We start from the raw sequence: 27,296 nt of genomic DNA on the forward strand, positions 1-27,296 counted from the left end.
ATCAGCACTCACATTTCACACCTACAGGCACTTTGGGGTCACAAGGATTTGGAAAATGACAATTACAAGCTGCGTTGGTGTGGTATTTTTACACCACCAAAGTGGATTATTGAAACTATAAGTGACAACGTGGGACTAAAGCAATTCAAATATGATTGAACTCTTAATTTTCAGGTTTTTCAATTTATGATATTCATCACTCAGGAATAGGAGTCTTTTCAAGTAGAGTTCATCAAATTTTAGAGATATATTGTATTTATAAGGCAAGGCGACATCATTGTAATCATAGTACAAACATAATTTGTCTTGAATGAAAATCCTTGATTTGTGAGGGACCAGACAAACTAATTCAGTGCACACAAATTCAAACATATTGTTTTGGCTTTACTTTATCAGCAGGTTTGCTATTTAACTAATGTTATCTTAAAGCAGAAGTCAACCCAAACATATTTTTTTCAAGAATATGTTCTATGCAAGTCCATTAGTTGAAACAGGGCATTCTGACAAATATTGTGTTTGTGGAATAAGTGTTAATCCACTCGCTTTTAGCCATCTCCCGGGGCGGCCATTTTGTCTTCTGCCGACTAAAAATGACATCACAACTACTCACAATGACCAATCATGGCCCAGATTCAGAGAACAGGTCAGCCGTGATTGGTCGTTGTGATGTCATTTTCAGTCAACAGAAGACAAAATGGCTGCCCCCGGAGATGCCTAAAAATGAGTGGATTTTGCTGCTTAATTTATATTCCACAAGCGCAAAATTAATCAGAATGCCGTGTTTCAACTAGTGGGCGTGCTGGGAACATATTCTTGAAAAAAATATGTTTGGTTTGAATTCCGCTTTAAAATGTGCAATTAACCTTCCTGATGCTTGGTGGGATTGGAACAAACTGGCATCATTACTTGAACACAAACTAGATCTACTTCTGATTAATGCAAAGGGCTAGCAGTTTCATAGACACTTCTGAAATAATTTGCTTGAATTAACATAGATTAATTACACAGGGCACATCTAGAGTGAACAATGGGCACAACAACAGCCGGACAAACAACTGTAATAGTCACATTTCTATAAGTCCCTGTCAGTGTTTTCATTTTCAAATGATCACTTCTACAACACTTGCTAGGAAATCACAGTGTTCCATAACTGTTGATGCATTTTCAGAACAGACCTGCGGGCTACTCATGTGGTCCTTGGGAATACAGGCAAATTACAACGGCAAAGGTTGACTACATGTGCCATTAATTGAAGCTACGGGAGAGAAGGAAAGCAAAACATTGACTTTACTTTGCGGCCCCACTAGTCCAAAAACTGTTTCTGATTAATGTTGCGCAAGTGTAATATGAATGAAGCTGTAAAATCCAGCTGTTTTTAACCATCATCGGGCGTCCATTTTGCCACCTGTTTGTCGACTGAAAATGACATCCCTAAGGGCTCAGCTAACGACCAATCACGGCTCATCTGTTTACTGGGTTGGTCATGTGACATTCGCAAGCTGACCCCTTAGGCACTGTGATGTCATTTTCAGTTGACAGCAAGTGTCAAAATGGATGCCTCCTGTGTGGAAAAAAAATGGGTACTTTGCACTCGACATATTCCGCAAACCCAATCTTAATCACAATTTCATTGGAGTGCATAGAACATATAACTGTAAAGAAAAATTTTGACTGGACTTCCCCGACTATTATATTATAGAGACTTCATGAGAAAAAGCAGCCAGCAACAAAGATTAACAGAGAAGCAATCAGAGAACACCAAAATGTCTTTTAAGCCTGTGTGAAAACAGTTGAGAAAACCTGCCTATGCTAGTGAAAATCTCCTTTTACACATGCACACATACGCACGGGAACATTAACACACATTGGATCTGCCAGCGTCTTTGCCTGCTGCCTGCTATGAAATGGAATCCACCATTCCTCAGGGGTCGTGACAATGTTTCAGAAGTCTCAAAATGCAGTGATGTGACTTACAGTCAATCTACAGAGAAAATGACGCATGGAAATGCTGCAAAATAGCGACAAAAGTGCAAGATTAATACAGAGAAGATAATCCAATAGAAACTTGGTCCAACCATCATCATGCAACTTTATTCATTAGTCACTAGACCTCATTTCAGGCCACATCAAAGGATGAATGTTTTTGCTTGGGTCTTAACAATTAGTTTAGAGAATAACAACATGAGAAGAGAAGAAGGAAATGCTGCATACACAAAAAGACGTGAAGTAGACTAACTGGCAAAACGCTTTCAGCATGTCTTGAGGGAGTGTCCAGTGTTAACATGGGTATGATTCATGTACTTATACTTATTTTAAGGTGCTTTTATTCGTTTTCAAATGTCCTGGGCCATCTTATTTATCAGATCTGCTTTTGTAATATCATCCCTCGCGGAAACTGAGGTCCTCTGGCACCGGCCTTTTAATTATTCCTTGGGTGAGAACCTGAACACACGGTGAGGCTGCATTCGGTCATTGTGGTCCCCAGCTTTGGAATAGTCTGCCAGAGGACATCAGGTCCGCAGAGACTGTTGACATTTTTAAAGGGAGGCTCAAGACATACCTTTTTAGATTGGCTTTTAAATAATTGCTCTTACTCTTTTTATTTTGGACTTTTTAAAAAATCCAATCTTACAGTTTTTAAATTCTTAGCTTTTTTTATTGTTTTGTTTTTAACTTTTTTTTTTTTTTCTGTTGTTTTTTGTTTTTTAGCTTTTAGCCCCAGTGTTTCCTCATGGGGGCCACGGCGCTGGGAGGTGTGTCTGGCCTTCCCATGGGGGCGTCCTCCTGGAGGCCCCTTAGGCCCGGGTGACCGGGGGCATGTGCACAATGTGTAGGGTTTACCCCAGTTAATCTGAGCCGGGGGTTTCTGGGATGGTGGCGCTCCCTGTGGTCGTGGACTGTCATTCCTCTCAGCGTGGATGAGCTCCTCCTGGGTACGCTTTCCTCATGTGGTTTCTCTGTGCCTTGCCATGTTTAGCATAGTTTTTCAGGACGTGTGTAGGGGTGTGTTTTGTGTGTGTGTTGTGTGGGTGTGTGTGTGTGTGTGTGTGTGAGTACAGGTGTGCTTGTGGATATGTGTCTTTGTGTATGTTGGGAGCGAGGGAGGGTCTTATTTTTAGGTTGTATTTTGGATGTTTTTTTATCGTACAGCACTTTGGGTCCGGCGCTCCAACCCCCAAAAGTACAAGTAGTATTTTTTTACAGTGTATAAAGAGTGAAGAAAAACATTTTGACCTTGCAAGACGAAGACACGATAACGGAAGCCCAGAAGTCTCATTATTTGCTCAACAATTCAGACCTATCTGGGACTGCATGCCAGAGGCTCGTTCACAAGCTAAATTGGCCTGGAATTCATTGGTTGCACAGATAATGTGTGTCACTCGCCTGCTCTTATGTGCAAACACTTATACGAGCTGTCACAAACATACACACATGTCCCCCCATGCCCTCATGTTGTTCTCTGCCATGCGGGGTTGCGCAGAGTGCAGCCTAAAAGAAAAAAAAAAAAAAACACCTTTGCGTCAGTCTGTGCAGCCCAAGTCCAGCCTTGGGCCTGCTGGGCTCCACTGAAGTGTGCTGTTATTTGACAGGGCCAGTGACGAGAGGCACTGTAAATATCCCCCCCATCATCTGATTCACTTCATGGCCTCAAGGAGCCTAGTAAAGGTCAGTGTTTCCTGATGCCATTACCAACAACTAAATGAAGTCATTTCATCTCTTGCTCATGCGTCTGTCTCATTTGAAAGGGATGGACACGTTGGAGGTGTTGCGTCAGAGCGCTCGCATGCGGCAGCAAGCGTTAACGTCTTGCACCACGCGTATGTAGAGTACATGCATGGGGTTTGTTACACAAGGTCATGTGGCGTCTCTCCATCAGCACGGATACGAGCAGGCCGGCAAGGCGTGTAGCGCGTTCACAACCTCTGGGTTTGTCCTCACGCGCGTGGTGTCTGACAGTGACAGCGTGCGCTAGCACATCTTCAAAGCGTCACTCGTGGAAATAAATGTGATCTATGGCCTTCAACACAGAACAGTGAACATGTTGTCAGTTGTTAGAAACGTGACTTCACATGTTCTTATTTCACATGCCCTGGTGGTAATAAACATTCTTCTGACTGAGTGATTATGAATTGATGCATATTTTTGTCATCAATAACTGGAAAATAAGATGTGGTCTATTTTGTGATTGACATGCAGACTTTCAGCTTTAAAGCGGAAGCACACCCAAACTTTTTTTTTGTTCAAGAATATGTTCCCAGCAGGCCGACTAGTTGAAACACGGCATTCTGATTAATATTAAGTTTGTGGAATATGAGTTAAGCAGTAAAATCCACCCGTTTTTAGCCATCTCAGGGCCATTTTGTCACTTCTGTCCACTGAAAATGACATCACAACTACTCAGGGCTCAGGTAATGACCAATCACGGCTCAGCTTCAGAGAACAGGTCAGCCGTGATTGGTCCTTATCTGAACCCTGAGTAGTTGTCTCTGGGGGTGGCCATTTTGTCACTTCCGTCCACTGAAAATGACATCACAGACCCTCAGGGCTCAGATAGCGACCAATCACGGCTCACCTGTTTTCCGAAGAGGAGCTATGATTGGTCGTTATCTGAGCCCTGAGGGTGTGTGGTGTCCTTTTCGGTTGACAGAAGTGACGAAAAACTCACCAGAGTTTGATTGTCCATTTCCTTGGCGCTACCAGAGTGAACCAGATTCAAGTCTGTGGTTGTATGTTAGGTTTGAAATGAGCAGTTTGCAGTCAAGTGTTCATGTGTTGACCATCATCACAAATCATCATTACAAAATGGCCGATTCGGTTCGTCACAAATATCTGTGTCTCTGGATTCTTTTACCTCCACTGATTTTGTTTGTTTGTTTGTTTGTTTTTTTGTTTGTTTGTTGTTTGTTGGGTTAGCACCCCAGCCTGTATCTTTCGCGAGAAAGAACCCAAACAAGCTACGGAAAGCCCTAAAGAGAAATACCCCCAGGAGATCCCGAGAGGGGGGGGAGGATGAGATCTCCAATCGGACGGACCTAACGTTAATGACCCCCGCGACGGATACGACTACGAGAGAACTGGTGGAGGAGTGCAGGGGCAGGGGCTGGAGATACCTTCTATGAGCCAATAGAAGTTGGCTGTAGAGGCTTTGCAGGACGCTCCCTCTGCAAAGTCCTCGGCCGATTGGGAGTCACGTTGGCGGCCCGGTATGATGTTGCGAGACCCGAAACACGCCATGAACCCAGGATACATCACTGATGATGTGTCCCAGTGCGCCCAGGAGATGTATCTTTCAAGTGTTTTCAACCATGGGAAAGAAAGCAGGCCTATTACAACAAATATCGACGAAGGATAATGCTCATTAAGCAACAAAAAACAGTCCCCATTGTTTCGGCTAGCTTCCACTGCACACGCGTGAGCACTGAACACTAAGCACTAATTTAACGGAGCGCACCGGCTGCTTTGTTAATGGAAATAAATACAACACAAAGTGCAAATTACTGGTAACACTGGCGATGCATCTTAAAGCTAAGAAAGAGTTAAAGTAGTTAAGGGAGTGAGAAGCTTTGAGACGTGAGTGACCCTCGCCACCCAAAATGTTTCACATCTGATGGAATGGAGCTCGTTTGAGCTGTTTTGAAGAAGCCCGTTCTCTAGTTGAACATTTTCCCAAAATTGACATCTCATGGCTGGTCAAACATGTCCTTGGAAATATTCTTGTTTTTCCCTGAGACAAACCGAGACAGAATCTGTCCAAACAACAGCGTTAGTGCTCATAAATGTTAGAATAGTGTTGACCGTGGTACTGCTGCATGTGAATTTGTAAAAACAAATGACTCATGAATCTTTTACTAAGCACATCATTTATTCATTCCATAGTTCAAATGATATTATCTCAGAAGATTGAAAATAAGGTGAGGAAATTAGACAGAAAACTTCTCGAAGGGTTCTACTTACACGGAATTTACTGGCAACAAAACTAAGTGACGATTATAATTCTTTAAAACTTCTGATGAAAGGAGCTTGTCATTTTTTTGCTGATGATGCTCTTAGACGACTTATTAGAAACAACAACACAGGTGTCTCTTTTGTGTGGTACAGAAATATTCGGAAAAATCCCAAACAATTCCCTATCACCTTTAAAGGGGCTGTTGGCAGAGCTGGGCATTCCGCCTACGTGACGGACCGGTCCGTCTTTCCGCCTATGACGGACGCCCACTTTGTATGTGATGAACCATAAATGGGAAAACTGACAAATCAGTTTTCAACCAATCACGGCTTACCTGTTTTCTGAGTTTTGGTCAAGCGACATTCACAAGCTAAGTGTTGCACTGTGACCACACTGATGAGCTCCGGTGATTGTACACATCTCCTCGTTGTAATTAACAATCAGTGGGGCTCCGGGCCAAGATGTTGGCTGAGTTGGAGAAGTGGTTTGGGGTGGATTAAAACTGACGTCAGAGGTAAATGCAAATGCGCCCCTCCAAGCTTGATGTGAAAGCCTCCGGATTGGAAGCTTAGCCGGCAAATTTTGTCCACGCGCTTTTGCCCATTCTTGTCGGTGCTGGAAGGATTGCGTGGTCTCACTGGTGGGGTGGAGGACCAGCTCCCTCAGCTTTGAAGACGATAAACCTTTTTAAACCATGACAAATATTCTCCTGCAATTTTGCCCGAGGAGTAGCAAATACTTGACATGGTAGGTAACAGGAGCAACATTTTGGGGTTCTATAGTCCTCCCAACATGCAGCCCGGACAAGTTTTTCATCATGTTGAAAGAACATGCAATCGCTTGCTTTTTTTGTCTGGCGACAATACGGGGCTGTGCGTAGCCTAGTATTTTGCAGCACAATGTCCATGTCAGTGGCAGACGGGGCTGCGTGGCACGAATAGGCTGCAAGGGTGAGACACCCAGTCAGTTTCCATAGTGATGTGATAGAATGGAGGGGATTAACAGGGCCAGTGTGCTGAGAAAGGATTGCAGCTCGCACTTGAAGGGCTCCATGTCTCGCCTCCCTGCAATTTGGTCAGACTGATGACGAACCCCTCGTCTCACTTCCTTTGTATGTTCCCTGATGCGTATGCGCTGTGCGCACTGAAACCTGCAAATGCTTCTTTTTCACAAGCAACTCATATTTAGGTCGCAAGGTTTGTATTTTATATCCATTCAAAACCAGCAAATATCACAGAAGGAAGTTAGGAATGCAAGGCTCTTTGCTCTCCAATTTGGTAAATAAATGTGTTCAAATTCCGAAGAGATGGCATTCCATCAGACTGGCGGACCGGTCTGTCAGTCTGTCATTTGACGGTCGCCTGTTTTAAGGCCTAGCTGGATCAATCTGACGTTGGACGTCGGGAAGCGTGGGTGCATCACATCAGATTGCGCCATCTGATTGATGGAGCGAACGCCATCGTAACATCGGATCCCGTTGGGAAGCGCCTGGCGGTTTCAGAATGTTGAATCGCGTTGTGAATCGTGACATTTGGTCACTCTGGATTGGCTGTTAGCTAGCGGATCGGCGCACGGGGCAGGAACGGGAACTTGACGAATAAGGATAAACAGGAAAGCGATGGAAAGCCTTGAGAATTTCGCCATTTGCTTCGTACAAGTACAAAAGCGAGGATTGACAATGTAGCTATTGCACAATATTGTGTCAAGAGCGATTGATGAATGATGGGACACTTTTTAAAAATTACATTGACGGATCTATTTTGCTGATGTTTTCTTTGGAGGGGTGGGGGCATGAACTGATGATTTATGTACCGTATGTATTGATTTGTCCCAAAATAACTCTTTTTTTTTTTTTTTTTTGTTAAGAATCAGAATCGAGAACCGTTAGGAACCGGAATCGGAACCGGAATCGGAACCGGAATCGTCCAAATTCAATGATGCCCAACCCTAATCTCCCATCTTCCACAGTGGGAGGTCGTCAGGCGAAATCAGAAGCTTCTCCTGTAGATTGCAATCAGTTGTGTGCTCTCCTAGCTGGTCCCCAAACTATCTCATCTTCCAATCAGGTGAATTTGCTGAGGTTAGCCAAGCACTATGTATTTGCGACATAGTGGCGTAAAAACTCTCATAGAGCAGGGCGAGGGAAGAGGGCCGCGGTGCAAAATGAAGATTTGACGTTTTTAGTGTAACGCACGGATGATGACTATGTGCTAACAAGAACTGTTTACATTTTCAACACACACCAAAATCACAACACTCATGTCCCTTTGCGACACTGACGTCACGCTTGTAGCACGACGGCTTACTGAAGCATTCTACATATACCACTAACTAAATTGGAGACATGTTGTGATTGTCGCCACTACCTCAGTGTGCTGTTCATCTGCGTCCTGGATTGAATTTGCTTTACCCAGAATTGTCAATGACACATATTGAATATGCTCTTGGTGCAAACAAACATGTTTCCATGATGACGGATGCCTTTCCAGGCTCTGACATGCGTCTGTAGGTTACTATGTATTCCTGCGTCTCTTACCGTGCTTTTTAACCCCCAGAAACTTAATCTGCATCGTTAATGGACTTTTTGTAGAAGTTAATTAATCATTTTCAATGATAGCAGTGGAGTGATCCCAGAAGAGAGCCACGTGGTGGTCGGGGGTGGAGGGTTGGAGGGATGCGGGAATAGACAGAGATTGGTTTACGCTGTTGCCTAGCGACCGTGCACAAAATTTCAAGCGATTTGGTGCCCCCATACTGTTTATCATTGAGGTCATATGTTTCTTTTTTTTAATGCACACCATGCGCAGGTTGTCACAGAGTGCTTATTCATGAGCAGGCGAGTCCTCCTCAACCCATGCATGTTAATGCCAAACCTGTTATCTTCATGAAAATGATACTGCATATTTCTATGGATTTGTGCAAAGTACAATTCTTCACCAGCAAATGTTACATCCCAGCAGAGGAAGAAGCTAATCTTTTCCAACAACAAGATTGATCTTCTTTGCAAATGAGAATAGGAGGCAACGTCGGAGTTTATGAAACAACCATGATAAAACAACCAACAAAACAAAAACCAAAAAACAAAAGTGCAAAGATGCATATAGAGCATGCTCCACAAATTTGGCAGGTGAATGAAATTCCTGAAATATCAGAGGACAGCTGACCTCATTGAATCCCACAATACTTCGCCACGTATGCAAAGCATGTCTGGCAAAAGCTGTTCGTTATCAAATAACTCTCCTCTCAGCTTGTTGGCTTGCTTGCAAATTGTGGTGTGTGTGTGCGCGCGTGTGTGTACACGAGAGAAAGCGAGACGAGGCTTACAAAGAAAAAGGCGAGACAGAGCTGCTGGGACACTCACTTCATAGCAATTTAGGTCATGCTAAACAAATGCTACGCTAAGGGAGAGTGGGCACGTAAGAGCATGCTATACAATGTGCACATGACACTGTGAGCCACAACCAATCACGGACGCCGAACGCACGCCACAACGACGGCGGGCCTCTCCGCTCAGCACATGCAAGTGTGAGCTATGCATCATTTCCCCGATGAAAAATGGGTGTTGTGAAGACGCAAGTGGGCCACTTCAGTGTTATTATACGCTCATGCACAGCAGCAATGGCAGCTTGAGGCTGATGGGAACAAGGACAGCATAATTCTATGTGGGACCACTTCATTAGACATATTTTTAGTCTCAATACCTTTCTGACGGATGCGGCGTTGCAAATATTTGGTGTTGTGTTTTGTATGTGACATTGGAACAACACTGTATTTCCTGTGTTTCCTTTTCCAAATGCATTACCATAATTATGACTTGTGCTATTAACACTGTTTACCAAATTGAGGTGACTGGCGAGAGTCAACGAAAATAGTAATGTTCCCAATTGACTTGTTTACATGTTGACCGTGTATAAGGGAAAGAATGGAAAATAAAGAGAAATGTGCACATTTTTCGCAGGGAGGACACAACTTTGTGACAATATGAATAAAATATGTGAATTGCTTTTGATTAGCATACTAATGGCACATCATCATGCTAATTAGCTCATCTGTGGCCTCAAATTGCACAGTAGCGTCGAGAGATGCGACTCAAACCAAAGTGCATTGCAACACTGAGCACTGACTTCAAATATGTGCTTCAATCAAATGTATAATGTAGCTGAATTTAAAATCAATATTTATGCTTATACTGTATAACATTATTTTCAATGTAATAATGGGGAACAATCTGAACTGATTGAATTGAATTTTCAATTTTGTGTGAAATGTACACCACTGGTGATGGAATGCTGTCATTTTATATTAGTTTGTTGTTTTTCTTATAACATTGATTTTTTTTTTTCAAAGAAAGCCAATGTAGATCATATTGCTAAATCTATAATACCATCATAATGTGATAGTACAATAAAAAAAAAAAAAACAATAATACAGCTCATCTCACTATTAGGTACATTTTCACAACCCAATTCAATCTATCTTCAGTTAAATGCAATATAAGATTTGTATCAAAAAGACTGCAAATACAAAAAAGGTTTATTAAAAACTACAGTAAATGTGTTTTATATTGTTTACTGTATATTTAAATTAAAAATAAGTAGGTTGTTATGGTAATGGCCCACAAAAGGGACATTTTCTCTTTTTATTATGACCTATATTAGTTTCTTGTACAGTAAGCTATTCTAATGCAATTGATCCTTTATTTCCCTCCAGGATCCGCGGCATATGCACTTTGGCTGTTTCATATGCTATATTTCTAGATGAGGAAAAAATGTGGCATTTAATACACACAATCTTACACTGAACGGGCTCAACATGTTCATATGCAAAATGTAATGCACAAAGAGCTGCATAAAAAACTAAATTTCATTTATTATTTGGGTTGTAGATTACAATGTTGTAGAATTGCACTGGTGGACATTGAGAGGTGTTTCTTCAGAGCTGGGCATTCCATCTATGTGATGGACAAGTCCGTCTATCCGTCACTGATGGATGCCCGTTTTGCTGCTGGTTGACAAATGACAGGAACATTTTTAAAAATAGACAGGTTAAGCATGAACGGAAACCCCTTTATTTAGTCCGCCATTCGTCTGCAGTCCGTCATTAGTCTATTTTTCGCGGCGAGGCAATTTCGCCTTGGCATATCAATGGAATTGTACGTTGGGTTTAGCATGAACATTGGCAATGTTTTTAAAATGAGACATGTAACCGTACAATGTGTCTAATTATTTTTGTTGTGTGTTTAGTTTTACAGTAAACTCCACCTGGGGTGTCATTAAAGAGCTTAAAGCACGCTCAAGGATGGCAGAATCACATAATGTCAAACGCTTGCTGCACAAGCAACATGGTGCATTCGGGATACTTTCACAAAGTCAGGAACTTGCAAACGCACCCCACCGTTCTGCATATTTTTCTTTAATTATAATGTTTTTCACGATTGTGAGAAGTAAAATCGAAATCATGATTAATTGCCCAGCCTCAGGGCACATACAGACCAACAACTATTTAATGAACCTAACATGGATGTTTTGCGAATGTGGGGGGAAGCCACACAGGAAATCTGAAGCCTGAATTTGAACTCCCACCGGCAAAACTGTGAGGCAGATGTGCTAACCAATTGTCCAGCGTGCCGCGTGAGGGTACATAATCTAAAATAATGACACCATAGTCGAGTCTGTAAATGCTGCAACGGTAGAAAACCCTGCAGCACATTACAGTGATTTTACAGCCAGTGGGCCAGGAAAGAGGAGACACAACTTTGCGCTCCCTAAAAGCCAGCACGTGACAGAACAAGTCATCTTGGCCTAATGAGGCTTAAATCCAGCGTACCCATAGAAGCCAAATGAACACTTCTAGCTTGGTAGAAAGCAGGAGCGGCTGGTGGAAAGGGTAGCGGGCTGCAGGATGGAGAGGTCACATGTCACCAGCCTATTGGACATGCCTGTGCGCTCCATCAGCAGGTGTGTAAATATGTATCACGTTTCACACCGCAGGGCCACAGAGCCGCCGGGCACCCCAGATGGGATTTTAAATGCTGCGTTTCATGTGGTATCATTTAGTAGGTTAGTTCACTCCTCATTGCTTTCACCATCTGGTGCTCCTCTCAGCTTGTGATGCAGGAAACATGCACTCTTCATCTTACTGCCAAGACCTTTGCAACTCAGTCACACTTGACACCTCAATTCGGGCATTTATTAAGGGTGGGGGCTTTTTATTTTGGGCATGGAATTGGTGAAACCAGGCAACAAGTGTGAGGGAAATAAAACTACAAATATGGAGGCAAATTCCAAAATGCCGTAAACAAGTGATACACATGTACAACTCAGCCCTGCAGCTGTCACTTCCTGATTCTTTAAGTCAAGTTTTACCTGCTCTGTTCCATTTGAAAATACACATTTCTCCTGTGAGGTTTGGATTTTGTGGTGAAAAAAGGGAATGGTAAAAAAAAATTTTTTGTACATCTCATTCCAAGACTTTATTGCTCTTCATCAGCTCATTTTTGGTGGGCAGTGTTGTGTCTCCTCCCTTTATTGACCTGCTGCCTTCATCTATCTGCAGACAGCCGCTGACTTGCCTCCCGGTCCAAATAATGAGGTTTGCATTGCCCCCACGAGCCTCCATTTTTGTTTTACCTTAATTGGTAAAAAAATTATGTTGCTCCTGGAGGGGAGCTGGATGCATGTTTTGTGACATCGCACGGGCGCAGATATATTATAAAGCCATTCATTGTAAAAATGAGTGTCAGGGGAAATGAAGCAAATACTGTACATCGTAAGAGAGCCTTGTAATATGAATGACTTAATCATTTTGACCATGTTTCGGCAAAATGGTAAAAAAAAAAAACATTCAATGTTGCGATTGGATTGAGGAGCACAACAATATAAAAAATACAAAGGGTGCAAGTTTGACGTCAGTGCAGCCTATAGATGAAGATGAGGAGGAAGGGGGGGTCGACTTTGAGATGACATTGAGGCTGTGTAGATGGGAGTTGAGTCTCTGCTTGTTGATGTTAGACAGTCGCACAAGAAGGCAAAGCGGCTGCTGCTCGTGTTGATTCAGAATCCTTCCTCTTCTTCTTTTTCTTCATCCTCTTCTTTTCCTTCCTCCTCTCGGTCTTTTCAGCACCGCTCCCCGGCTGGACAGCTCTTGCGCTTTGGACCCCTTGGACGCTGCATGGTCCCTTTAAGGCTTTTAATGGAAGTAAAACCTATTGATGTTCCAAGACATATTGGGAGTTTACAACTTCATCCACAGGAGGAGGTATCCACGCAGATTCGGGGCAGGCTGCGCATCCTCCACATTCACTCCACGTCCACTGTGAGTATACGCCAGGTGCTGGTGTGTGTTCGTGCGTGTGTGCGCGCGCGTGCCCGCGCGCGTGTTTGGAAACAACAAATGTCTCAATGCATGATTCTTATTGTTTGGATTTTGCGGCAGTGGCTTAATGCACAAGAAAGGCGTTTATTGACGTGTGTGCGGGTGTGAGTGTTTGCGCGCGCGTGCGTGTGAGTGCTGTGCGCCTCTCCGTTAAATTCAAAAGAGGGGGAAAAATGAGCAGTAGTGTCATGTCTCCATTCTACTGCAAATGTGCAGGCAGAATCTTGTCAAACGTGCGGTTACATTGTTGTGCGTATTTTGTTGATAAGTCGAGGTGGACGGCTTGGACGGATGCGTAAGTCTTTTACGCATTGGACATCCCTTTGTCTCCACGGTGTGTTGTGTTTCCCACTGGTGTGAGACCTCTCTGCGCGCACACTTTTGGAAGAAGCGTCAGGAGAATCTGCAGGTGGTAATTGGAGGACACCCCTTTATTATGATTCCCAGAGGCTCATCGGCGATTTGCTTCCGCGCGTCTTGCGCTTGCACTGATTCATCCAAGTTTTTGTTCACCTCATTTTTGTTTTTCATTTTTGTGTTGTTGTATGCTTGTTCGTTTGGTGCATTAAATGGCAGACTTTGTTTGTCCTGTGAAAATAATTTGGCTTTGACTGCCGCTCGTTTACGCACAATTGTTGTCTGCGTTCAGTCGGATATGACTTTTTTAGTGTTCGATTTTTATTTGAATGGATCCGTTGTTTTCTTGTCAAAGGTCCTAATTCGCACCAGGTTCTCTAATGTCTGTTTGAAATGCGCATATCAAGGCAGAGCAGATTTATTCAGTTAATTGGCTTTATTGCGCCAAACGAGGAGTGAATTAATGCGGTGCAAAATGTGCATATATATTGGCTCATGACGAGCTGGTTCGGGCCGCCTGAAAAACTGGACCAATTGCTCTATTTACCATACCTGCAGGTTAACGGCGACTGACGATCCGTGTGTACGCGGGCTTCTTTCCCACACGCTCGCTCCAAAGGTTTGGTGCGAAAACCGCGAAGCTGTTGTCTACGTGGACCGGTGCTGAAGCCTCCCGTCCGACTGCCAGGGCCTGTGCCAAAGCCAGAGACATGGCGACCAACGGCACTAAAACGGATGGCCAAGTGACGGAACTGAACGAGGTGGCCGCCAATAATGACAAGCCCAAGTCGCTGGACGTCAAGCCCGAAAATAAGAAAAAGGAGTTGCCAGATAGAGAAACATGGGGAGGGAAATTTGATTTCCTCCTGTCGTGTGTGGGCTATGCGATCGGACTGGGCAACGTGTGGAGGTTTCCATATCTCTGTGGCAAAAACGGTGGAGGTAAACAACCTTTTTCTTGTGCTCCACAAGCAAACTTCCGTCATATGATTTCACTCCCACTGCTATGCAGGTGATGTTGTGCTGATATCTGACTTGATCCGCTCTTCCATCTCCACCCAGGGGCCTTCTTGATTCCCTATTTTTTGACTCTCATATTTGCTGGGATGCCCTTGTTCCTTCTGGAATGCTCCCTGGGTCAATACTCCTCAATTGGGGGGCTCGGTGTGTGGAAACTGGCTCCTATGTTCAAAGGTAGAGATACTCTCCTGATATATCTGCAAACAGCAAAGTGCTGGGCAAAGACATTTACAATTAATGCAAAGAAGAGATCACCCCATTATTTACCCCCCCCCCCCACACACACACACACAGATAGTTGAAGTGGCATATTCACGTGCGTGTGTGTGTGTGTGTGTGTGTGACAGGTGTGGGCCTTGCAGCTGCTGTCCTTTCCTTCTGGCTTAACATTTACTACATTGTAATCATTTCCTGGGCTATTTATTACCTGTACAACTCCTTCACTGCTGTAAGTACACAAGATAAAGATCAAGGATCAAATCAGTTTTTTAAAGGGGAAGTCAACCCCAAAATGTTCTTGACGAGAATATGTTCTATGCAGGCCCACTAGTCGAACATGGCATTCTGATTAATATTGTGTTTGTGGATTATGAGTTAAGCAGTAAAAGCCACCCATTTTTGACCATCTCACATTGTGCCCTTTTTGTCACTTCTGTCACTGAAAATGACATCACAATTGCTCAGGGCTCAGGTAAAGACCAATCATGGCTCAGCTTTGGAAAACAGGTGAGCCGTGATTGATCGTTATCTGGTGGATTTTGCTTCTTAACTTATATTGCACAAATGCAATATTAACCAGAATTTCATGTTTAGACCAGTGGAGGTGCATAGAACATAATATTGCCAAGAATTTTTGGGGTTCCCCAAAATTAAAATCAACCCAAAAATATTTTTTCCAGAACATGTTCTATGCAGGCCCACTAGTTGAAACAGGGCATTCTAATTAATATTGTGCTTGTGGAATATGAGTTAAGCAGCAAAATGTACCCGCATTTAGCCACCTCAGGGGGCGGCCATTTTGTCATTCTTGTCGACTGAAGATGACATCAAAGTTGCTCAGGGCTCGGATCACGACCAATCACGGCTCACCTGTTTTCTGAAGCTGAGCCGTGATTGGTTGTGACAAAATGGCCGCCCCCCGAGATAGCTAAAAACGAGTGGATTTTTCATATTCCATAAATACAATATTAACCACAATGCCTTGTTTCAACTAGTGGGCCTGCATAGAACATATTCTGGGATAAAATATATTTGAGTTGACTTCCACTTTAAAGAGTCAAATTTATGAATCACAGGCACAAGTGTGTTTGTTTGTGTTTTATTCCAGGATCTACCGTGGAGCTCATGCAACAATCTATGGAACACAGAGAAGTGTTATACAAATTACTCCATTGCCGACACCACCAATCTCACCAGTGCAGTGGTGGAGTTTTGGGAGTAAGATGCCATCATCTTGTAGCCCTCTCTGAATCCCTTAGATAAACAAAAGGCCATCTAACAGGCTGTCTAACAGTCATACTGTCACTCGCTTTGATTTATAGGCGCAATGTGCATGAAATGACCGATGGCTTGGAAAAACCGGGCCAGATTCGAGTGCCACTCGCAATAACGCTGGCCATCGCTTGGGTCCTCGTCTATTTCTGTATCTGGAAAGGAGTCAGCTGGACAGGCAAGGTAAGACGTTAGCATAATTGCATATGAAGAGCTTTTGTGCTGTGCTGAGTCCCAATAAGAAGATATATGTGACTGCGATGCATTATTAATCCGTCTAATATTGCCTCATACATGATTTACAATTCAGTCAGCATTGTCAGGATGAATTTCAACATAAGAGACAGCAAAACAGTCGAGCTCACGGTCCAACTGTGCCCTACAGTGGCTCCTCTAATTCCGAGCCTCCTGACACTATTAGCAGTGCGTGTGGATCCATGATAGGAGGAGCAACAAACAGCCGTTGGCCGCAATCTGGGTTTGTCGTGCCCTTTCTCTCAAAGCAGTTCGCCTCCCCTCGTGGGCCTGCATTTCCATTGTCACGTGGCCGCGGCAAATAAAATTAGACCTGGTCACAAAACATCGGATTTCCTCCGCACGTTTGGCAAATAAATAGCTGGCACGCTGTCGTGAATGCACATGGAGAAGAGGAGATGAGCTCAGTGAGGCTTCAGCAGCTTTGCTGGCTGGCTGGCCGTTTGGTCTTGAAGACACATTAAGAGCAGGAGTGTACATTTACAGCACATAATGAACTGTGGGAAGAATGATTGGATTAAGTGTTACTTTCCAAGGGATGGCAGAATCTCTCTCTGACCTGAAACTGGGCATTTCGTGTAGACCAATGTTGCCCGGAGACATTGCTGCCTTCGTAGCTCAACTTCCAAGAGCTTTTGTCAGGGGTGTAGATGAGGGGGGGAATGGGGGGGATTTGTCTCCTCCGCTTTCAGAATCTGTCACCCACATTAGTTGAATACATCTGTTACACATTGAGAGCCAATTTCTAAAAAAAAAAAAAAAAAAAAAATTAACAGATAACGTGAGCATGGAGTGAGTCAGTAATTATCGTCATCATTATTATGACCCACAGTTCTTTCACATCAAAGGTTATGAACATTTTGATACAGTATGTAATATTAAGTAAAAAAGCGTCATCTGTGAGGCTGCTATGGCTCGCCTATTTAGATTTAAATTAAGAGTCCTAACGCTAATATTAAAAGAGTAATGTTATTTACAGTATGTTAGCTTGCTTGCTAGTGACAGTGTTTTATGCAAGACAGAAATCCTAGAACTTTCTGCTCAGAATTTGTGCTTTGCGCATTTTTTTCAAAATGTATCTCTACAATATTGAAGATCTATGTAGGAATCATAACGGGGCAATGGTAATAGGCGTATATATAATCCATGTTTTGGAATAGGTATAGTAAGTAGTTTGATTTAATGTTCATATTTTATTACTCGGCGGCACGGTGGTCGACTGGTTAGCACGTCCGCCTCACAGTTCAGAGGTCGTGGGTTCAATCCCAGCTCCGGCCTCCCTGTGTGGAGTTTGCATGTTCTCCCCGTGCCTGCGTGGGTTTTCTCCGGGTACTCCGGTTTCCTCCCACATTCCAAAAACATGCATGGTAAGTTGATTGGACTCTCTAAAATTGCCCCTAGGTGTGATTGTGTGTGCGGATGTTTGTCTTTGTGTGCCCTGCGATTGGCTGGCAACCAATTCAGGGTGTCCCCCGCCTACTGCCCAAAGACAGCTGGGATAGGCTCCAGCACGCCCCGCGACCCTTGTGAGGATAAGCGGTACAGATAATGGATGGATGGATGGATTTTATTACTCATACTGTATATCGGTATGTTCATTATTATGTATAATGATGGATAAAAGTACGTGTTTACATTCAAGTTCATAACACAAGAATTGGACCTATCTTCAAATTGCATTTTTATACAGTATCTCCATGTTTGTATTCACTTATTCTGTTTACGGAAAGAGATATATTCGTATATGTTGACATTTTGGTGGGCATCGGCATTTTCAAATTTCAAACTGGGACCGAGTACGCTTGAAGTTTTGGGAATGACTGGGGTCATGTTTGATTCAAAGCACACAAGAAAATTTGCAAAATGCTGATAGTTCTCTTAAACTGTATCCCACTGAGTGGTGAAAGTTTGCGAGTGTTTACGAACTTAGTGAATATTGATTTTTCATCAGGGTTCATTTCAGGTTGCAAAGACCTCTTTACGACAAGAAAAACGGTTTGCAAATGTTTGGCTAAAGTCTTTGCGACCATTAGCGACCTTGACTTGAACAAAACCTGTCAAAAAAAAAAAAAAATCAACATTCACTCCGTTCGCAAACACTCGCAAACTTCACCGCTCAGTGAGATACGGGCTTATCCAAGCTAATGCTCATGAATGCCTTGTTTTGCTTAAAACACGGATACTATGTCTGCTTTCGTGGCGGACAAATGAAATCAGCCACAATGAACCACTATTTGCCTGGCTGAAAGTGAGGATTTGGACTCTCATTTTGTGTCCAATCAGATTGCTGGCAAGAATGTTGACTGAATTTTTCTGTTCAGTGTTGCCGACGGACATTGAATTAAATGGCTACTCATGCTTTGCAGTCATTGTATTTTACTTCAACCTCGGTTTGAGAGTTTGGTTCTTTAGCGGTTCAATAAAAGAGGCTGTTCATTGAATTGTTTGCTCATGAAAGCTGGCTTATGACTGAACAATTTGCCAGAGCCCGCCACTTCTAAAATATCAGCTACGCCCTTCGCTCGTGTCAGTGGTGTTCTTCTCTGGACCAAAAACCAGTTGAAATTCAATCAGCAGATTTTATGCCAGTTATCAATCATCGACAATCAGTGTCTATACATTTACAGAATTCTTCACAATCAAATTATTCATTCATTCATTCATTATTATGTTCATCCCAAATTCTGAGCCATCATAGAAATGACGCAACTGGATGCGGGTTGTTTGGGGATGTCTGACTGATTGCTACCTCACATTTCCCAGGTGGTTTACTTCTCGGCTACGTATCCCTACTTTATGCTCTTCATTCTCTTCATTCGTGGAGTGACCCTGCCTGGGGCGAGAGAGGGAATTCTGTTCTACATCACCCCTGATTTTGAAAAGCTCAAGGAATCAGAGGTAAACGACAAGCTAGTGCAATAAGATCCATTCGCGCATGCATGAGTGGACAAAGCATTGGTCGCTGGATCGTAAATATTTCTGCTCCTCTCTTCAGGTATGGCTGGACGCAGCAACCCAAATCTTTTTTTCCTACGGATTGGGATTGGGTTCGCTTATAGCTCTTGGAAGCTACAACCCATTCAATAATAATGTTTACAGGTGAGACTGACAAAACAGTGGCAAATGTCAACAACAAGTGTGGGTTGATGTTGGCGTATAAGAACAACACGAGATGGTTTCTTGCTTTTCTTGCAATGTTTTCCCCAAGCAGCATGGCTCTGTGTCGTTTTAATAATCCGTTTTGTTTGTTTCAAAGTTATTGACAATCCGCTTTTGACTCTATTACATATCGTCGCTGTCATGTGAAAAACACTTCTCTCCATTTTTATTCGTTTTTACATGAAGGGTGTTTCCACGTTACAGACATCGCATTAATGTGAAAATTCAAAAAGTTTCCAAAATTGGAGATAAGTGTTTTTCACAGTACAGTGACGATATGTAATATGTTCTGTCCACATGCAAAACGTGAATTTTCCCCTCTTGCTTCCCCTAGAGACTCTATTATTGTGTGCTGCATCAACTCATGCACCAGCATGTTTGCTGGCTTTGTAATCTTCTCCATTGTTGGCTTCATGGCACACGTGACCAAGAAGGACATTGCCGACGTAGCAGCTTCAGGTAACTACTCCTCCTCTGTCAGTGTGTGGGAAAGGTACAACTCCAACGGTGCCGCCCTGTTTCAAAGTTTTCATCATGACTTTCTGCATGAGAATTGATGGGATGTGATGTATTTGCTATTTGCTCTCCAGGTCCCGGCTTGGCTTTTCTGGCATACCCAGAGGCTGTAACCCAGTTGCCTGTGTCTCCACTCTGGGCTATTCTGTTCTTCTCCATGCTGCTCATGCTGGGGATAGACAGTCAGGTAAGTGGGCTCAGTAACAGTCTGTTCATGGACTGACCTAAATAGTCAAATGCAGGTGCATATCACACGGCAGCACCCCCCACGCTTGCTGCATGATAAGCATGCAATTTGCTTCTTGTGCACAGTTAGAACCGAGTTTTGACATTAGCTGTCAAGGTTTTTTCATGCAACTTTATCACCTCTGTGTGCCTGCAGGCTTCACTGCCCGCAATTTCTGTATTTTTTCTTTCGTTCACGTTTGGCGATATCACTGTTGAAATGCGGCAAAACAAAGTTGTGAGGCAGCCGTACGGTGGCCTATGGCCGTCAGTGTTATAAAAACGTTGCTTTTTGCATATCTGGAATTTTTCCAAAGAGGACGGTGTTTTTGTCACACGGTTTTCTGCTCTTCACACTTGTCGTCGTTTGTCATCCTCCTTTAGCCAGAACGCCAAATAAGTCCGATTTAGAAAACATAATTCTGAAGATGCTTGCAGCAATTTAAATACGAACACTGGAATGGCACCTAGTAAATATAGAGAGCAGTAAAATCACAATTAGCAATGAAGTACGAATACACAGCAGCAAGATTTAATGGTTGTACATAATGGAATTTCATATTTATCTCTATGCCTGCTGTTCTTGTCCTTCAGTTCTGCACTGTGGAGGGCTTCATTACTGCTTTAGTAGATGAATTTCCCAGAGCGCTTAGAGGCAGACGAGAGATTTTCATCGCAGTCGTCTGCCTGGTGTCTTATGTGATCGGCCTTTCAAACATCACGCAGGTACAGCAGGCAGCTCTCTTCCCAACCTGTTATCGTGGGATATCACGCTGACATCGCACAACTACATTTTTCTGCCACCAGGGTGGGATTTACGTGTTCAAACTGTTTGACTACTATTCTGCCAGTGGAATGTGTCTGCTCTTCTTGGTCTTCTTTGAATGCATCTCCATATCCTGGTGCTACGGTGTGTATCACTCTCGCGTTGTTCATTCATTCAGCGACATATTAAGTTGGAGGACACTTGGAAAGGGGATAAAACTTGGCGCCTCAGACGCGCCGCCGTTCACCATCAAGGTCGCGAGCGCTCATTTGTCACCTCGCCGCCCTCATCATCATGCACGGCTAACCTGCAGCGAATCGAAATAGATTTTTCACCCTCCATTTATTTGTCTCGCAGGTGTGAACAAGTTCTACGACAACATTGAGGAGATGATCGGCTACAAGCCTTGTGTGTGGTGGAAGTTGTGCTGGGTGGTGTTCACCCCCCTCATTGTCGGTGTGAGTGAGATCAGTACACTTGACGTGAAAAATGGAACACGGTGAAAAGTCAATATTAGCGGCCCGCCGCCACATTGCGATGAGCCGGCGCTACTAGTCATTGGTGTCGCGATGCATAAAGTGTCTCACGTCTCCCACAGGGGGTGTTCTTGTTCAGCGCCGTACAAATGGTTCCTCTCACAATGGGAGACTACGTGTTCCCAGGCTGGGGTCAGGGAGTGGGCTGGCTCATGGCGATGTCTTCTATGGTTCTCATACCGGGATACATGATTTATATGTATCTTGGGCTCAAGGGCACCTACAAAGAGGTATGAGGATTTTGGCATTTGCCTAGCTAAAATTGGCACTACTATTTGTGACTGGTGCACATTTCTTTGCCAGCGACTTCGGATCATGCTTCAGCCTCCAGCGGTTGTCAGGCGACGGCAGGAAAACGGACCTGAGCAGCAGGTGGAAACCAACACTGCTAACCTATCCAGCCCCGTTAATCCAGCTAACCCGGCCAGCCCGACCAATCCGGTCCCCGCCAACCCGGCTCCAGCCAATGCAACCGGCCCCGTAGCCGCTGCTAACCCAGCTCCACCGCCGGCTAACCCTCCCGCTGCTGCCGCTAGCCCAGTGAGCCCAGCAACAAGTCCCACCATCGTGACCACCATCACCACAACCGCCACCACCACGGCCAGTCCGGCCAACCCTCCCACAACAACAGTCAGTCCAACAATCCCTCCCCCGAACCCAGCCAATCCAACGGAGCCCGTTAACCCGCCAAACCCAGCAAGTGTGACCTCTAACCTGACCACTGCCGAGGCCAACGTGTAGACAACAAAGAAACCCTCTTGGAGCATGTAGACAAAAGAGAACATTACAAGGACTTATTTCCAAGATTTCAATTGATTCACCTACCTCCGAGGGCAATACCTGATCGAAACAGATTTTCCAACCATATTTCATTTTCCTATATTTTCAAGCCAACGATGTCCTGTTGTTGGTTTGCATTCCGAAAATATCAAAGACTGTTAGTGTGCACCGGTACAACCATAAATCTGAGTATTAAAAAAATAAAAAATAAACATACTGTGTAATACTGTGAGAAAAGAAAAAAAAACTTAATAGAGATATAGATTAGAAATATGTTGAATATCTTTATGAATCGAGTAAATACCTGTGTGAATATAGTAGATGAAGTAGTGAACAAAATTGACATCGCTGACAACAGCAAGGGCTGTGTCAATTTTATCGTGGATGTTTACTAAATCTCACACAGTTGTCTCTTTTTCAAAACGTTGCACTCTGTAAGGCAAACTGAAGGCCAGAGCGCAGTTGAGGAGCTCGTGGGAAAGCACAATGCCAATAAGAAGTTAATGTTTAGAAGTCAGCTGGAGCAATCCAGTCATGTTTTGTGTGAGAGAGACTGTTATTTTTCCTTCCTTTTTTCAGTAAAAAAAAAAAGAAAAAACTTTTATGTGATGGAAACATTTTTAGAATTATTTTTAGGAGGTTTTATACTCTATGTTGTCGATGTGATGGAGGACCAAATCAATAGGCAGACACATGCAAAAACTATGCCATTTTAGCATCTGGTTGGCAGAAGCACAGGGTACGAAGAGGTACAAAAAAAAAAAAAAATCTAATAAAAAAGCACAGCGTGAGAGAAAGTGATTTACAAAAGTAGACTATCCCTTAATCTTGACAGTCAGTGCTGTTTACGATTTGCATGCTTTCCTCAGGAACATCAGTGAAAATTGTCTGAAATTCCTGACAAAAAAAAGTTGGCCTTAAGCCAAAAACATCAATTTAAAAAAAACAACAAAAAAAAACAAGCCGTGGTCTGTTTACATGACTGGGCGCAACAACGACTACAAAAAAGGACCACATCGTACGCTGGCACAAGAACCTGGACCAACTCTGTGTTTGAGTCATGACTTTTCTGTACGTATCGATCAATTACAGTTTGATCAATATATGTATTCAGCAATACATATGTAGATGTATAAGTGCAGGCCAGTAAGCAAGTGGTCTGCTTCTGTTTTTGTTTCTGCTGTCTTTGCTTTATTTGTGAGAAGCACTCAGCTTTAATTTGCCCAGACGTTTACCATAGCGTGTTAGCACAATGCTAGTTAGCTTCTGCGGCAGCTATTGCGATAAAGGTATCGGGTTGGGAAAGTTAGTATTACCGTGAAAAGCAAAACAACGGAGTGGAAATGTGAAATGGCTACAGTTCATGTCCTGTGAATTTTCATTTATTTGTATAAAGTTACTCTACCACAGTTTTCTCTGGAACTTTGTTGTAAATCCGTACTGTGTAAACATGTAACTGTGAATGTCTGTAATACATTGGAAGTTAATGTCTAAATGTTGAAAAAATGGAGTTGCTGTTTTCTGCAATAATATTTTGGTCACAGAAGCTAAAGCACATATCTGACAGAAATATATGAAATGACGAAATGACAATGAAGATGCCGATGATTATATTCAAAATAGAAACTATGTCTAGTAAAACAATATTGTTTTGTATATTTTTAACTGTCTCACTGCCTAATGTAAAACATTATATAGACATGATATGTATTTAAATGGTGTCAAATGATAAAGCACGATTGTTATGTTCTACAAACAGAAAAAGAATGAAAAAATAAAGAATTATAGAAAATATGAAGACAACGTGTGCTAAGTAGCAGTCCCATGATTTTTCAACATTGTTATCAACTGAAACCTGAGGTAATTGGCCATTCTTCCATTGAGGTGATGTTTCAAGTATTTCTACTCAATAGTTGATCACATTTGAGCAAATGCGGGATAAATAAAAGCACAATAAGGCGTTCAATGGAAACAAAAATCCCTTGTGTATGGGTCTTTTTTCAAGGGGGGGGTAGAAATAAGCAAATTCTGTTTGAAAATGGGATCACGCTTAATTTTAAGCACAGGGGCAAATAAGGTAATGGGCAAAAAAATAAATAAAAAATAAAAACATCAAAAGGAGAAATATGTGTGCTGCAGTCAAGCAGGGAGACCTGGGCCAACAAGAAAAACATCACCACCAAACAGCTCTTGCCCCCGGGGCCCTTCTGAGCTCACCAACCCCTGCGTGTGCTTATGCGCACGTGTGTATGTACGTGCACACGCTTAAGTCTTCTCCCCCACTTCTTGCAGTCGCAGTCGCTGCTCCCATTAGCTTCCAGTGTGATAAAAGAGATGCTACCAGCTGACACCACTACAATGACTCGCCATGGATCAAAGAATGAGATGTCCCCTCCAGTTGCTTGTGGCAAATCGTGTGTGTATGCTCTGTGAGAGTTGGGAGGATGGAAAGAAAGCTGAGTTTGAGTTGACCTGCCTTTGAATAAAGCCCGTAATGGCAGCTAATCCAAACAATCAGGTGATGGATGATTTATTTGCTGACTTTATTTGTTGTGTTATAATTTAGGATGATCACCCATTAATTAACTGGTCTCCAAACAGATGTGTCAAGTCCACCACATTAATAGTTTATCATCTTTGACAAGATCTAGATTAGCTGGGAGCTGGTAGGAGACAATTTTGGTTGGGACCCACATATTGAGTTGTATTTTTGTGTTATTTGAGAGCTGAATTACAACACAGTGAGTGATACCTCTTAAATCGAATGACCCTAAGCTTGTACTGTACGTACTGGAATTCCACTTCACATCTGACATGAGACCTCAGTAAATCTTGAAATTTAAAGGAATAACTCCACAAGTATGATTTGTTTTTTTGAGAATTTTTTTTTACCAACCCCCCACTAGTGAGGAGTGAAGACGAAAATTGTGATGATGACCATTAAAGGAACTCATTTGACATGTCTGTGTACTGAGCATTATGGTCACTATCGAGGAGGAAATAACGTGCCATCAAGACGATGGCCCCAGGGACGACCTGTTTAGTGAATGCCTCAGGCAACAGAAGCCCAGTAAGGAGAAGGAGCCAGATGGACTATCATGGACTGCATGGCATGGACCACAGACAAATTGAAGAAGTGGCTGACTTTGATCAAACATACATACAGTAACTTCAATCTGCTTGATTGATTATCAGTCTCTGACACTGATTAACTCATTCTATCCCAATGACGTTTTAATATATCATTTCACAGAGGCTCTGAAAAAGTCTGGTACTGTATGAGTTAACCTTCATTCTTTGGCCAGCACAGCTATAACCAGCAGCTCTTCTTCATTTTCTTGCCATTCAGCTTGTGTCCACTTCTCTCAGTGAGCCTGCCTCAAATTTTGGCGGTGTCAGTATTTATCAGTTATTAATGATATTCACCCAATGACTCTCACAAGAAACTATTCACCGCCATCAACCGACGGTGCCGAGATTGAGCATCATCACTGCACAATTACATTCATTAATTCACACAAAACACCATTAATCAATGTGACTCAGTGTTTTCTTACTGGGATGCCCAGCTCCATTTTGCGTCCAGATCCCAGTGAGGGGACATTGTTTGAAACTTCTTGGCACTGTGCTGCAACCCTATTTTTAAATTTAAAAAGTGCTCGCAGTGTAGCCGTGAGAGAGGACACTGGAGAAGCAAACTGGTGATCCATGATGCTTTTATGAAAGGATGACAGAACACCACCGCTTATGAAGTCGCACAGGCTGCAGTGATTAATCCTTTAGCTCACTTAGAGCAAGAGAAACTCATTCTGCTGCAAACTTTAAAAGACTGATAATCATTTCCAGTTTATACTTCTCTGTTTTTACCCCAACGCCAGCCGTTTTTTTTTTCGTTTGCTTCTTTATTTGAATGCTCTATTGACTCCATGTTGTGGGTCACTGAATCTGCACATATCTTAGTGGTGATTGTATGTGATCATTTGTGACATTTTTCCTCTCATGCGTTCAATTTGGCCTAGACTTCTGTCTGAGGTACGCTCACCCGAGAATTCAAAGCAAATACATTAATGAATAACTAATCTTTGCAGATGTACGAATCTCCATATCAATGTAATCAGAGGATGTTGTGTGCGTGGCTATTTCCAGCAGAGGGGCTGAGAGGATGTCAAGCATGCAAAGCCTCTCTGCATACATGCTAATCGGGCACCATTTTCCAATGTGAATATAAACTTTGCTCAAATAAATGTTTCTCTCACGCTCTCTTTTTTTTGTTATATGCACATGCATGCACCACTGAGAATAATGGGTGCACCCTGGGACATGTGAAACCACAGGCACCCTCTACGGAGTTTGCCGTTTGCACATGTGATTTTCTGACATGGCAAAAAAAGGCTGTTAGTCCTGGCCATGAACCACAGCTCTGAAACGCCGAGTGTAGCGGTACTCCAGTTATGTGCCAATGGTAACATCGGACTCAACTGAAAACCCTGCCACCCCTTCGCCCACCCCAGGTAAAACTTTCTAGAACCGTCACTGATGTTCAACTGCTCTGGTCAGAACAAATTGTCATCATACACCAAAATGATCCTGATGCAAAGAAATCCAGAATTGAAAGGAGTTGTTTTTAATCGGTTAAATGACATGACTCCTTCTTGTGACTGCTTCCATGTCAACCCCAAGATCATTCAGAAGCTCCAAAATTGCATTAATGAACAGATGATATGTCACTGTGGTTTTTGTTTCCTCATCAGCGGTGACATTTGCACCTGCCTTTTAGAGGTGCTATTTAAAGACATCAAAATATGCAAAATAAGTGTGTTGCAATCACACAGACTCAATACTGAGTGAGCCCTGTTGGTAGAAGAGCTTC

At 43.0% G+C, this 27,296-nt stretch overlaps 1 protein-coding gene across 2 annotated transcripts; it reads left to right on the forward strand.

Moving 5' to 3' along the window:
* Positions 1-12,900: 12,900 nt before the first annotated feature.
* LOC147153054 (sodium- and chloride-dependent GABA transporter 1-like) lies at positions 12,901-24,404 on the forward strand. Of its 2 annotated transcripts, none has more exons than XM_086022077.1 (15): positions 12,901-13,261; positions 14,237-14,620; positions 14,741-14,872; positions 15,046-15,146; positions 16,026-16,135; positions 16,240-16,372; positions 19,208-19,342; positions 19,440-19,543; positions 19,938-20,062; positions 20,194-20,306; positions 20,939-21,070; positions 21,152-21,254; positions 21,468-21,568; positions 21,709-21,876; positions 21,950-24,404. In XM_086022077.1, exons 2-15 carry the CDS (start codon positions 14,389-14,391, stop codon positions 22,385-22,387), a joined length of 2,127 nt encoding a protein of 708 aa, XP_085878203.1. In that variant the 5' UTR covers positions 12,901-13,261; positions 14,237-14,388; the 3' UTR covers positions 22,388-24,404. The 2 variants fall into 2 exon arrangements, with proteins under 2 accessions (XP_085878203.1, XP_085878124.1); XM_086021998.1 differs by having other exon boundaries at positions 14,298-14,620.
* Positions 24,405-27,296: the final 2,892 nt, after the last annotated feature.

Source organism: Filicampus tigris, chromosome 1, assembly GCF_054856515.1.
Source record: "Filicampus tigris isolate MCC_2025a chromosome 1, RoL_Ftig_1.0, whole genome shotgun sequence".
NCBI classification, from domain to species: Eukaryota; Metazoa; Chordata; class Actinopteri; order Syngnathiformes; family Syngnathidae; genus Filicampus; species Filicampus tigris.

Coding starts and splice junctions, on each gene's coding strand:
- LOC147153054 (XM_086021998.1), top strand. CDS start 13,158: ATGTTCCAAGACATATTGGGAGTTTACAACTTCATCCACAGGAGGAGG. Junction 15,147..16,025: donor TGTACAACTCCTTCACTGCT/GTAAGTACACAA, acceptor GTTTTATTCCAG/GATCTACCGTGGAGCTCATG. Junction 19,343..19,439: donor AAAAGCTCAAGGAATCAGAG/GTAAACGACAAG, acceptor TCCTCTCTTCAG/GTATGGCTGGACGCAGCAAC.